Source organism: Thermobia domestica, chromosome 12, assembly GCF_964235325.1.
Source record: "Thermobia domestica chromosome 12, izTheDome1.hap1.1, whole genome shotgun sequence".
Taxonomy (NCBI): domain Eukaryota; kingdom Metazoa; phylum Arthropoda; class Insecta; order Zygentoma; family Lepismatidae; genus Thermobia; species Thermobia domestica.
The window spans coordinates 218,839,180-218,853,055 of NC_137465.1; the positions used below are offsets into that span (position 1 = coordinate 218,839,180).

Genomic DNA, 13,876 nt, shown 5'->3' on the forward strand with positions numbered 1-13,876 from the left:
CACCTTCGATCGCTTGCTCACTGGTGACGAAAAGTGGGTCCTCCATGACACTTCTAAGCGTACCAGACCATGATTGTAGCCACGTCACTCTGTTCGTCACACCTCAAGATATTTCTGCATCCATGAAAAGTTATTCTCTCTGGTGGAACTGTCGGCAAATGGTTTATTAGAGTTCCTTCCACCTGATCAAACCATCACTACTTACCTCTACAGTCAGCAGTTGCAAAGACCCTAACAGCACAATTACATAGCAGGCATATGCCTATCATGTTCCCTCAGGTACATGGGAATGTGTCCAATATGTGCCTTATGTACCTCTGAGAGAGAAATAACATGAATGGCAAGTGATAGTCACACTCTATGTCCGCTCCTAGACACATGTCTGACGTGCCTGGGGAACGTGCCTAATACGTTCTACTTATGTTCCCCATGCCGTAAGCGTCAATGAACCACAAAATTACTTCTCCAAAATATGTTAAATCGCCTATATGCGTAATGTGTTTACATTAAGGTGAGTCTACAAAACACTTTAAACAAGTAAACAAAATGTAGGGCTACCCTAGGGTAGGCGCGTGTTCTACCGACTTCGCCAGGAGGCGATGAAGGCAATGTCGCTTGTAGAGGGATAAATTGTTGAGGTCTTTTGAACTTGGCTAATCAGAGTGCTTCTTTAAGCGCATATATTCGACGATAACCGTTTGAGATCAGATAAAATCTATTCGCCATGTAATTTTATAACAAAATGACGAGTGTCTATTTACTTTATTTCATGGTTCTTCCATATTCACTTTCAAATGATCGCCGACAGTTCCTATCTAATAAATTTGATGCGTTTATTGCTTCTAGTACACAATCGCTTAGAAGAAGCAAATGCAGCGAATGTGGGATGAATTTAGAACACCTAAATGTAGCATGCCTAGCTCATCTTGTGCTGTTAGAGTATCTGAAACAGTATGTACCTAAAGGACGTACCTAGAACATGAGAGATACATGTCCCAAATGACGACATAAAAACAAATGACTGTTAGAGTGCGAAACTGAGCCAGGTATATAAATGCTATATTTGTGGTACATAGTTACAAATATGAATTAGGTGTAAGAAGTACCTAAAACTGTAGGTAGCTGAAGTACATACTTAGCACATGAATATCATGTGTGCCAAGTGTCGGGTACCTAAAAAGTAGTGGGACACCTAAATGGGACATGCCTAGCACATCCTGTGCTGTTAAGGAGTGCACCGTGCGTTGCAGTAGAAGGGGCTAGCATTGGAGAATCGCATGGGTGGGCTGTTCCTGCACGACAATGGCAAGTGGCATGTGGCAAAGAGGACTCGGGAGACCCTTCAGGAACTTGGCTTGGAGACACTGTCATGCACCATATTCACCGGATCTTGCGCCAACAGATTACCACCTGTTGTATTTCCTTGACAACCACCTCCGTGGGAGATCATTCGCAAATGTGGGAGACTTGCGGAACGCACTCACGGACTTCTTTGCATCCACAACTGCCGAGTTTTATCACTAGGGTATTGTGCAGATGCAGGAATGTTTGCAAAAGATGTTGGATGCTGAAGGAGATTACTTTGAAACCTAAAGGTACATGCCGTCCACTTTATTACTCTTTGTTTATCACTGCTCTAGAACGGCGAGAATTTTTTGGTTACCTGTAGATTTCTGCTTGTTTTTATGTTTTCTTTTGGTTATCTGTTTTGACCTACATTCAGTACACACTAAGAAAGTAATTCAAAGGCACGATTAATACTGTTCCACGGTACCTTCTTCCATAATCAAATAAACTGCTTAGACTCGAAGATGTTATTTTTCGATGATGGGCTAAGCAAAGGAATATCGACATTCAAAGATTCGTAATTAAATGAAAACAAATTTTTACGTGAAGTGATGACAAGATCAATTAGAGAAGATACCTCATAATCAAGAATGTTCTCACAACGAATATAAAATAAGTTAAATTGACTGACACCTAAACCTTGAATAAACATATCTAAAGGCACTAGGGCATTTACCTACCCCCATCCTAGGGTCAATCCAATCTATTGGTAGATTAAAATCACCAAAAAGAACTACAGTGGAATCCCGGTAATCCGAACTCTCTTAATCAGAACATCTGGTTAATCCGACAGGTCCGAGAGGATTTTTTTGTAGTGAAAATACGCAGTTTTAGGAAATTAATAACTAAAACGATTAATAAGTAAATGCGTGCAAATTTTCGTAGAAAACAAAGTAAACTTTCTTTAAATACAGTTTTTTCTTTAATATCTGTTTTTTTGCATTAAGTTTGAAATGGAATACAGTGTACGTACTGTACAATATTGAAACTTATAAGTTTGGTGTGAATGAAATACAGTAATGTATTATAGTAAGTACTGTACTGTAACATAAAACTGAACGTACACATTACTGGTAGTGTACAGCACTAGTATCTACCATAGTATCATAGTATCGAACTAGTATTACTTGTTACAAGACATGAACTCAGTTATTGTCAATGACTGAGAAAGAATCAAAAGAAGATGGTATTGAGTCAGCAAACTCTTAAAACAACTTCACTTTTAAAACTAATTTAAATATGGCAACATTTTAAGTTCTTTCGCAAATTTATTTTTAAGGTGATTATATATTGTATGTCGTTTCATATCATGGCATATCATATCAGTGTCGAACTACTACCGTATTAGCAATAATTTGCTGATGGAAAACTTAGTATGTAAATAAGCAATTTGTCCGTGCCATGGTTATCTTGCAGTATAAACTGCAAAATGTGTAGCCAATTTAACATGTAATCAATTTCTGCACAAAACTATGACAAGTGACATGGTCGACAAATCCCGAGTTCAGCGACCGTAGTATCTATTTAGAAAATTTGGGTTTTGAAGAAGAAGATGGTTTAAAATAATCTTTGAAAACAAACGACCTTTGAGTTTATCTTAGATCGATGTTAATATAATAATCATGAAATTGATAAACAATATGCTTATAAGGTGGAATTTGAAGAAAATGATCAAACCTTTAAGAACTGTGTCTTTATTGTGCCTTATAGCTCTGCCATGCATTTTGCTGTGTGTTAATTACCTAGGTCATAGCAGATACAAATTTATGAACAGATTTCGAAATCAATATAAGATATTTGACAAAATGAATGAAAATTCTGGGGACAAATCCTTCTATTTTATTTTTGCTAGTGATCCTCAAGCAAATCCATCTACAAATCTTACATTGACGAATCTTAGAAATCTGGCAAACGTACTAAAATATGTGAAGCCAAAACCGAAATTTGTTACTTTAACTGGTGGCTTCAAACAAGTTTCAGATTCCTCTATGGAACAATCAGAGTATGAGTTTAATATTAGAAAGATATTGAACGATATTAGTAAGGAAACGACGATCATTTTCATGTGTGGTAATTATATTGGAAATCCTCTGACTGACGAAAACATTCAGAAATATAATTCAACCTTTGGTGACGATTATTTTTCATTTGCAGTGGGTAATGCGTTCTTTATTGTACTGAATTCTGAATACTATATGACAAATGAACGGAATGATCTACGAAATAAACAGGAAAAATGGCTTATTAAACAATTCAGGATGGTAACAGAAAGTCCATATGTGAGTATTGTAATATTGCAGAATAGAGCCTTTAACTTGATGGGACATCTTTTTAGACTTCAGAGTCAATCACTTAATTTTAACACAAGTAACTTACTGTTAGAAAAGCTAAGTGGTGTTGCAGTAGACATTGTATTTTGTGGATATTCACTTGGATATAGTGAAGGACTTTTTTCTAACGTAAAAATAGTAGTAACACCAGCTTTTCATAAAGATTATCCTGAAGTATGGGCATTCAGGGATGTTTACGTAAAGAATGGAGAAATTAGTCGTCATTTTTATCGTCAATTTGGCAATGTAACTCGTGTGTAGGCACAAGGGTATAGCAATGTACTAATGTTCAGCCTGTTACGTGGTAATGAATATTGCAAAATTAATGGTTTGATATTATGGAATATAATAATACTTTGCTAAGATGCCACAAGAAAAGAAATGACAGCTTAATGTAAATATGTATAATATTTATGAATCAAGTAATAAATACTAACAATGCATTGAAATATTTGTTGCAACTCAAAGATTTGTAATGGAAGAATTGAATAGTCACATTTCATTAAAAAACAAAAGCCTTCCTTTCTATAAACTTGTTGCTTTTATCCATAAGTTATTTGGATCAAATTTTGAAACGCCGCACTCTTACCATTTTCAATCCTAGGTTCAAACAGGATTCAAGATAAAGTCATGCGTTATGCGTAACACGTAAGCGAACGTGCCCAAGATTTGCTCGGTAATGAATCAATTTTACCCAACAATGCCAATAATATGTTGCATTCATCTTTAAATAGAATGTTTAGAGCTTAATTTGTTACGTATTTGGCGTGCGTTTTTTTTTTTTAAGATCAGAAGATCCAATATATTTCAACTAAAATTTTTCTTGTAGGCCTTATATCTGGAGAACTACACAAGGTGTAGCCCAACCCAAACTTATCAGTTAGCTCAGTATGATTTACTTATTCCGTAGAAAATATAAAAACTCGATTTAGGGACCGTTAAAAAAATTTTGTGGCCCCTGGTACAAAAAATCCGATATATTTTTTCAACAAAAAATTCTTGTTTCTACTATCTGAGAGACGTTTTAAAATGGACTAACTAACAGGAAGTTGAATTTGCTATATGTGTGAAATGCATATTCACAACTGTAGGTTCAATATTTTACACTTTTACCCTTTCTTTGTAAGTATATGCAGGGGTAAAAATGAGGGGGAACGCGGGTGGAAGTCGTTCCCTACTTCCAAAAAAAAAATATCTATGGCGTCCCTCCATTTCCCAAAAGTTACAATGGGCAAAGATAGGCACTGGGGAAATGTGACGTTAACCTCCGCTACATTTTCAGATCCACTTTTAGAGCCTATTTCAGGTGTGCCCTCGGAAAATATGCGAAACACACTACAGCCCCATACCCGCCATCCTGTGACGGTTCAGGGAACCCCTTCCTTTGCTTAAGGAAAAGAAGTGAATGGCTTCAGTTGTGTTGCCAATTTGTCATTTAGTCGTTTGGTCTTGACGAGTAAAGATTGTAGCCTACTTAGAGTGGCTAACAAGGCAGAGCACAGCGAAGTCTGTGAAATAATTCATTATGGCAACACTTCCATGTCCAACAATTGAAAGATCTCGGCCGCAGCAACCTGTCCTTCTCTTTCGAGGGAGGTACGGGAAAACAAATCGTCAGCAGCGCCAGAAGGGACACAGTTGAAACAGAAAGTCTCTGGCCCTGAGTACATGTAAGATGTTCAACGTATTATTGCTTGTTGTGAAGACAATTTTCATTTCTTTTCTAAACTAAAATTACAAATGAATGCTTTAATAAGTTACGAGTATTTTATTTATTGTCCACTAGAGCCTATCTCATCTCCGCCGTCGGAAAGTATGCGGACTATACTTCGGCCCCACTCCCACCACCCTCTGACGGTGGAAATTATCCCTTTGCTTAGGGAAAAGAAGTGAATGACCTCAGTTGTGTTGCCAATTTGTCATTCAATCGTTTGGTCTTGACGAGTGAAGATCGTAGGCTACTTAGAATGGCTAACAAGACAGAGCACAGCGAAGTCTGTGAAATAATTCATTTTGGAAACGCTTCCACATGTAACAATTGAAAGATTTTGGCTGCAACAACTTCTCCCTCGTTTTTTGAGGGACGTACGGGAAAGCACACATCGACTGCAGCGCCAGAAGGGGCAAAGATCAAATAGAAATGCTCTAGTGTTACATAGGTCAAGTACTGACAGATTAAACAATTGAGCAGCTCGGGCGAGCAGAATGGTATGTCACATTTTCCAAATTTCGAGTAAACTAGAAAAGGTTGACCGTTCCAATGCAATGACACACTACCTACGTAGAGTGTGTCTACTAAATTTTAAGTGTGGCATTGTCAGTTAATAATACAGAAGAGAATTACGTTAATTGACCGCTAATCTTTAAAATATGACCCTCCTTATTCTATACGGGCAATTGCACGGCTGTATAGTTTCTGAGGGCGGTATTCAGAGAGAATTCGTTAATCGAAGGTTAGCAATAAACTAGTTAGTAAGCATACTAACTTTTTACTAAGGAAGGTGCATTTTTTGGTATTCAGAGTCTATTTTGAGTACAACTAAAATGATGATTTGGGTATGATTAACTTATAAAACCCAATGCATCGGTGAGTAAAATAAATGTGGAAACTACGGAAAAGTAGATGAGCGCATGCGTAGTCTGTAAAAATGAAAATACATGAATTACGAAATACGAAATGTTGTGTCGCACGCTAAACCGTGGGTAAAAGATTAGTCTCTGCTCTAGATTAATTAGTCACATGTGATTAACTTCGTCCAATACTACGTCCTAATCAGAGACTCTGAATACAATTTTGATAATCATCTTTTAGTCTACCCCGTAGTAAGGTGTTAATCAGATGTCAAAACGACTCTGCATAAGGCCCTGAATTTCTTTCTGGAAGTCCTTTTGCCCGACCATGTTGAGTTTCTTAGTCACGGCCCTTTGGATGTCCGAAATTGAGTGAAAATGATTTCCTTTCATTATCTTTTTGACTTCTGGAAACGGAAATAGTCTGCTGAGGGCAGGTCAGGTGGTTAAAGCACGTCATCTTTTTTTTTTTTTTTTTTTTTTTTTTTTGCCGAATATGGCTGTATACTTTATCAAATAGAACGCCTCTATGGCATGGTGCATTATCGTGAAACAAGAGCCATTAACTCGAATGAAACATTTCCGGACGCACCCCGTTACATCGTCTGCAGTAAGCGTGCTAAAGTGTCTCTATAAATCAGCGTTTCCCAACCTTTTTTAACTTGCGGCACACTACAGGTGTTATTTGGATTCTCGCGGCACACTTATAGATATTATTATTTGTAAATATAAAACACAGTGACATTTTTTCTGTGATTATTGATCTCCTTCTCACAGAGAAGAAAGCACTATCACTGGCTTTTCCCCGTGGTAAATCATTTCATTCTAATTTAAAAATAGAAAACAATTGCAATGAAATATTGGACTCATGTTTTTTAAAAAATACGCTTTTTTTTTTAAAAAAAAAAGAACTGTATCCAACCTTTTACTAAGAAGGAAGATCACTAAATAACGAACGAACGAATAAATCTCTTTTACTTTTAAAACACAAATTAGGTAAGTTGTCGAAAGGATTGAATGATATTTTAAATTTTCAAGTTACGAAATAGTCTGCAACAATAAAGAAACAATAACATAACCAGTGGCGTATTTAGGGGGGTGGCTTCCGGGCTTAAGCCCCCTCAAATCTTACTTACTATAGTAAAGTATATGAAATATTTTGCAGAATTTTCAGATTTTTCAGGTAAAGCCTCCCCCGAAAGTTAGCAAACTCAAAATTGTAGATTCACACTAGAGGTTCATAGTAATGTGAAATACAAAAGTACATTTTCCCCTAGGTTTTGCAATTTGATTGCTATAAAATTAATAATTTTGTTTCGATTCCTCGTGGCACACCAGCGGCCCATTCACGGCACACCGGTTGGGAAACGCTGCTATAAATCATAGCATTCACAATTTGTCCTTCTGGAATGAATGCTTTATGCACAACACCTTACCAGTCAAAAACACCATTAGCATTGTCTTCACAGGTCTAAAGTCGTCCGTGGCCACCTCTCAACCCACACGAAAACGACGATGCCGCACAAAAATCTTCGCGCGATAAAGAGCATAATTGTTGTAAGATATTTGAGTCATTTCCACGGTGCCCGTGGCTGTTTTGCCAAGTTTTATACAAAACTTGGTGGCTACACATTACTCTCCATGACGAACAAAGAAAAAAAAGTTCACTGAAATCAGTGTAACTGAGAAAATTCAGAACATAAATTCGTGAATTCTTCATATAATGCACAACACAGACTAAAAGCTACACATAATAATCGTTTGTTGGTCTCAGCGATTATCTTGCAGTGTTGCCAGTCTTGAAATGTAGTAGACACACTGTGCATTCTTCTGTGGTTCGGTCACAACCCACTGCACACAATATCTCAATTTCTTAGTCGTCCTTATTATTATGTTTACCCGAGTTGTTCCATTGTAATTTACATGTTCGAAAATAACTGCAAATTCATTATACTCTAAGATTATATACATACATCTGAATCACTTTCAGTTTGATTGTGACGTAACTTATATATCGTAATAATTTGTAACAGGAATAAAATGTTTTGGCTTTTAATATAGAATAGGTTGAAGCAACAAAATTACCGTCTTGTTGCCGTTTGACAGAGGTTGGATTTCTCAACCTGTGGGTTGGGACTCTTATGAGGCCGCGAGAATATTATGTGGGGTGGGAAGAGGAAGTGAAGAAATATATGAAAGTAAGATTTAGAAACCTAAAAGTATTTTTAATTGATAGACATATCTTTTGTTTGATTTTTCCAAAATAATAAAAAAAAATCAATATAGAAAGAACGGTATATACCGTATCGCATGAGATTTGATAAAAGTCATACGATTTTGACCAGAATTGGAATGTTTTAAGAAATTTACGTTTTAGTACACGTTATGACTGGTCTGCATTATTTTTTTAAGTTAAAAAATAGTGATAACGCAAGTAAAACACACACACACACACACACACACACACATATATATATATATATATATATATATATATATATATATATATTACAAATATATTACAAATATATTACAAATATATATATTACAAATCTCTGGCCAAATATCCCAACGATAGTTTCTTGTTTCTATCCACCCGCCATTTGGTGGTGGAAAAAAGGCATATGAAGAAAAGAAAGAAAATGTTCAAAAATAGTTGTATATATACAGGATGTTTCAAAACAACATCGACAACGTTTGGGAGGTGATTCCTGATACCAAAATAAGACGAAAAGTATAGACCAGCCTAGGTGCACAAATGCTTCCTTTCGGAGTTATAGGCTGCCGAAAACGTGAAAAAATGAACTTTAAGGATCCATAGCTTCAAAACTATGGGGCCTACCGTAGTTGGGTCAAGACTTTACTAAGGAACTAATATGTACTCTATCCAAAAATACATGCTTCGGAATCATACAGTACTCCCGCAACAATTTTTATAGAGGTAGTTAGTGAGTGCTTCAGATTATTTGTCCGTAACCAAACTGCCTATACAAAAATTGTTGCGTGAGTACCTTAGGATTCTGAAATATGTATTTTTGCATAGAGCACATATTAGTTCCTAAGTAAAGTATTGACCTGACTACGGTATGTCACATAGTTTTGGAGCTATGGACCTCTAAAATTCATTTTTCATGTTTTCGGCAGCCTATAACTCCAAAAGGAAGCATTTGTGCACCCAGGTTGGTCTATATATATATATATATATATATATATATATATATATATATATATATATATACAGGGTTTTCATAAAGTATGGACGGATTTAATTCGCTTATAATTTACATAAAAATGCTCATATTGAAATCAAATAAAGTGCAAACGGTAGCGGAAGGATTAAATTTTTACCTGTAATCTGCACCAGCTCAGTTCATCCACCGCCACACCTCCAACTGGGCACCATTTACGTCCACACATTCGCGTAGGCGGCGCTGGAATCCACTCACAGCGTTCCGCCGTGTTTGATCTGAAATGCCAGCCACAGACGCCCTGATTTTGTCCTTTAACCCTTAACGGTTCACTACCTTTTCAGTCTGCTTTCGGCACTGCTTGCAAAACAACATATCCACAGACTACTTCTGGCGTAAAATTCATGAGAATTGTCACCAGAGGGCAATAGATGCCCTACCATCGCGGAAAGTATGTACACAAATAACCACAACAAACAATTCCTGAAAATAATACTCTTCAAACGCAATATGCAAGATCAAAAAATGTGTAACCAAATGGTTACGAAAACTCGTTAAGGGTTAAGTTCTCCAAACCACTTGGCTTCTTTGCATAAACTTTCCACACTTTCGAATTGTACTTTCAGTCGGTGCCGGCTTTTTGAACTCTTTGGTGAACTTTCGAAACACCAGAATTGGTGATTTTAGCTCTGCGTACCACAGAACACATTGCGCTTTCTGTTTCACCGACACCATCTTTGATACGGTAAAAAAATAGTCTTCTCAGAGGAGTTTTTCATTTATTTATTTCTTTAAAAGACACACACACCAATACAGCTTACAACTTACTTTTAACAGTCAACGTTGAAACAACAATGGATAGAATTTGGTAAGAAACTGACCCTTGCCCTCCCTCTCCCTCTCTCAACGTGTTCAGAGTTGCTGCTTATCTAACAGTGTTGCCAACTAAAAATTTAACCCTTCCGCTATATATATATACAGGGTGTTTCAAAACAACACCGACAACGTTTGGGAGGTGATCCCTGACACCAAAAGCAACAGAACGGTTTTTTATTGTTTATTACTGTGGGAATATCATCTTAAAAAGTAAAGATGAAACATAATATTTTATAATATTATAAAAATCTTTGTGTTTATTTGTTTAATTCACGCACATGGATTTATTAGTTTTGATTTTACTATCCGCTTTTAAATCATCCAAGTAAGTCAGAAACGAAAAGCTGGAAGGCGTTATGTCTACAAATGTAAACTTCTGCGTTATGTAATACTGTATGTTAAACAACTTGTAACAAACTCTAAGTACTTCCCAATTACATAATGCTAATGTAGCTATTTCTCTCAAACTGACACTTTTCCGCACTCTTCGAGATTATAGATTTGAGACCCCACAATGGTAGTGAATTCCCACTTTCCACTACTACCCCTCCCGTAGTATTTAAACTGAGGACCCTCTAGTCGCATTCATTCGGTCTCGAGTATAGCAACCCATAACCAGCATACCAATACCTTCAAAAATGAACAGCCGAGTCCGCAAACCTAAATCAGAACTCAACCTATCCTATGAGAAGTAACACTCTACATTAGCATGTATCCTGATTCTAAATTCTAATGGCTAACAGGGAGAAGGCAGAGTTTGGTAAATGGACTTCGGGGCCATTTTTGGGGAGATGGTAGTGCACTTTTAAAGAGTTAATATTACAAACTGGAATAGTGCAATGGCCAAAAATAACGGAGAAAAACAGTCTTAAAGCTTTCTACTCGCCGCATATATCGTACGACGCACGAAATTATCAAGTGTCGGTGTGGCAGAGTGAGTAAAATCTATAACTTATGTGTAAAATGTCCCGGGTTCGGTTCCTGTTCGAGTCATACTTTTTTGCTTCAACTAATAAAGTAGGCATTTGTAACTTAAGTAAAATATTAATTCACCGTATGTTTGTAATGAATAAAACAATAGAAATTTTCAAATCACTTGTAAAATCTCTCAATGTTCCATGTTACTGGCAAACAAAATTTAATCTATTCCGTAAAAGTACTGATATCACGAATTATATTATGGTTACGACCAGTGGCGTATTTACGATTTTATTTCGAGGGGGCTTTGCCAACTTTAGTCCTGGACATGTAAAAATTCTCCAAGATATTTCATTTAATTTTTTATTGTAAATAACATTTCGGGGGGATCAAGCCCGGAAGCGCACCCCTTAAATACGTCACTGGTTACGACAGTCTTGTGTAATAAATGTTCTTGACGCTTTGCGTCTACATGTGTTGACAGTTTGCGAATCACAAAGGAGTTGAGGGGGAAATCCCCTTTGCTAATACTGGATGTTCCTATAACTAAAGATTTCCTGCTTATTCCCCTTGTAATTCGCACACTGTCTACAGATGTAGATACGAAGCTTCAAGAACATTTTTTTTACACAATGACTGCGGTAACAATAATATTTACGGAATAGGTTAAATTTTGTTCCCACCGTAGTTACCATGGAACATTGAAAGGTTTTACAAGTGATTTGGAAATTTATATTGTTTCATTCATTATAAATATATAGTGAATTGATATTTTACTTCTAGTTACTAATGGCTACCGGTACTTTATTTGGTTGAAGCAAAAATAAAGATGTATGACTTGAAAAGGAATTGAACCCGAAACCCTTTACTCATGAGTCAAAGATTTTTCTCACTTTGCCACGCCGAAACATGGTAACTGTATGCATCATACAATATATGCAGCGAGTAGAAAACTTTAAAACGGGTTTTCTACGTTATTTTTGGCCATTGCGCTCTCCCAGTTTGCAATATTAATTCTTTTAATGTGCACTACCAACTCGCAAAGAATGGCCCCGAAGTTCACTTACCAAAGTCTGCCTTCTCCTTGTAAGTTGAAAATCCAATGGACGTGGCGTTGAGTCTCATTCATTGATATACAAGGATAAACCGTTCAAAGGTTCATAAGAGGGAAGCCATCTACATCAACAGCAGGTTAGTGAGAGAAATATTTTCCTTGCATACTAAAATTTACTACACTGCACCAAACACACTACACATTCTATGAAGTATATATGTAGTAATACTTCTATGAAGTAATTATGAAGTATATATGTAAATATGAAGTATGTAAATATGAAGAATGTAAATTGTGTTATAACTGTTAGTAATAGTTTCAATTAGTTATTAACTGTCAATTAGTAATAGCCATAGTTTCTTTTTTGTTACATTTCAATAATTTTTACAATTTAAATACTATTCTGGACGAAGTCTATTGCAACTATGTTGTCTAATGACTAATAAAGTATTCTATTCTATTCTATTCTATTCTATTCACATCCTAAATGTTCACTGAAAAACTATTAAATTCAGATATAAAGCATACTTTGCATGAAACAATTCATTTCTGCAAATGACTCAAGGATTACTAACATGGGATTGGCGCTGTGTGTCTTTATAACACTGAATATTATTGTGTTTAAGCTCTTATTTCTTCCTATAACGCTATCAATAAGGCATGTCTTCATTACGTACTGGAAAGCGTACGTGTTCATGTTAAAGCTATTAGTTGTGGCTCTCAACTAATGCCATGTGTTAAATGTAATTTTGATTTAAGTTCTGTAAAATGCTCTAATGCTCAGTTGCACCAACCGAGGATCAATCCGTTGATTGGGATGAAACTAAAGTTAATCATTGAAGTGAGGATAATATGTTACACCAACACTGATCTGAAGATTATATCGCCAAATCGTCGGTTTAAGATTAACCATCGGAAACGTGAGATTAATCCTTAATAACGCCATGATCAGCTGTGAGTAGAGTGAATATGCTTGCTGAAGATTTGAATGTTTTAGATGAATTTGGAGTGCTGGAAGAGAGAGAATATGCTATCCAACCTACAAAAATAATGAGACAGGCAAAATCCTTTTGAGTACTTCAACGATGATGAATTTTGTATTAGTTTTCGCTTGTCGAAGTATTATGTTTTGGATATTTTACAGCGTTTTGCTGCAGGGTTGGTTGCAGGAGATTATATCAATAATTTGGATATTGATGTGGTTATGTGGATATAAGTGGTGTTACTGTGCTTATTTCAGTTGTTCCTTAAGCAAGAGTGATATTTTTACCAATAAAAATCTGCCATTACTACAATGGACTGATTAAAGTAGCATATTTCCATTAATTTATTATATTATTTATTTTATTAATTGACTTATTTATTTGCTGCAGTTTGTGAATTGAAGAAATTTAGTTTTTAATGATCACCTAGTAGAGATGGACATAGTAGGTTAAATTTATCTCACATTTAAGGTGATTATCTTTGTAAGATTCTACCTTGCTGCAGATACTCTCTTGGGGTCAATTATATTTTATGACATACACTGTTCCATTCGTTCATATAACAGGTCTATTGGCATTTTAAATCTTTACAATTTTGCATTATTTGGA

At 36.0% G+C, this 13,876-nt stretch overlaps 1 protein-coding gene across 1 annotated transcript; it reads left to right on the plus strand.

Annotated features, from left to right (window-relative positions):
- Nucleotides 1–3,152: 3,152 nt before the first annotated feature.
- LOC145666262 (serine/threonine-protein phosphatase CPPED1-like) lies at nucleotides 3,153–3,938 on the plus strand. The gene has a single exon (XM_081733324.1). It carries the CDS (start codon nucleotides 3,153–3,155, stop codon nucleotides 3,936–3,938), a length of 786 nt encoding a protein of 261 aa, XP_081589450.1.
- Nucleotides 3,939–13,876: the final 9,938 nt, after the last annotated feature.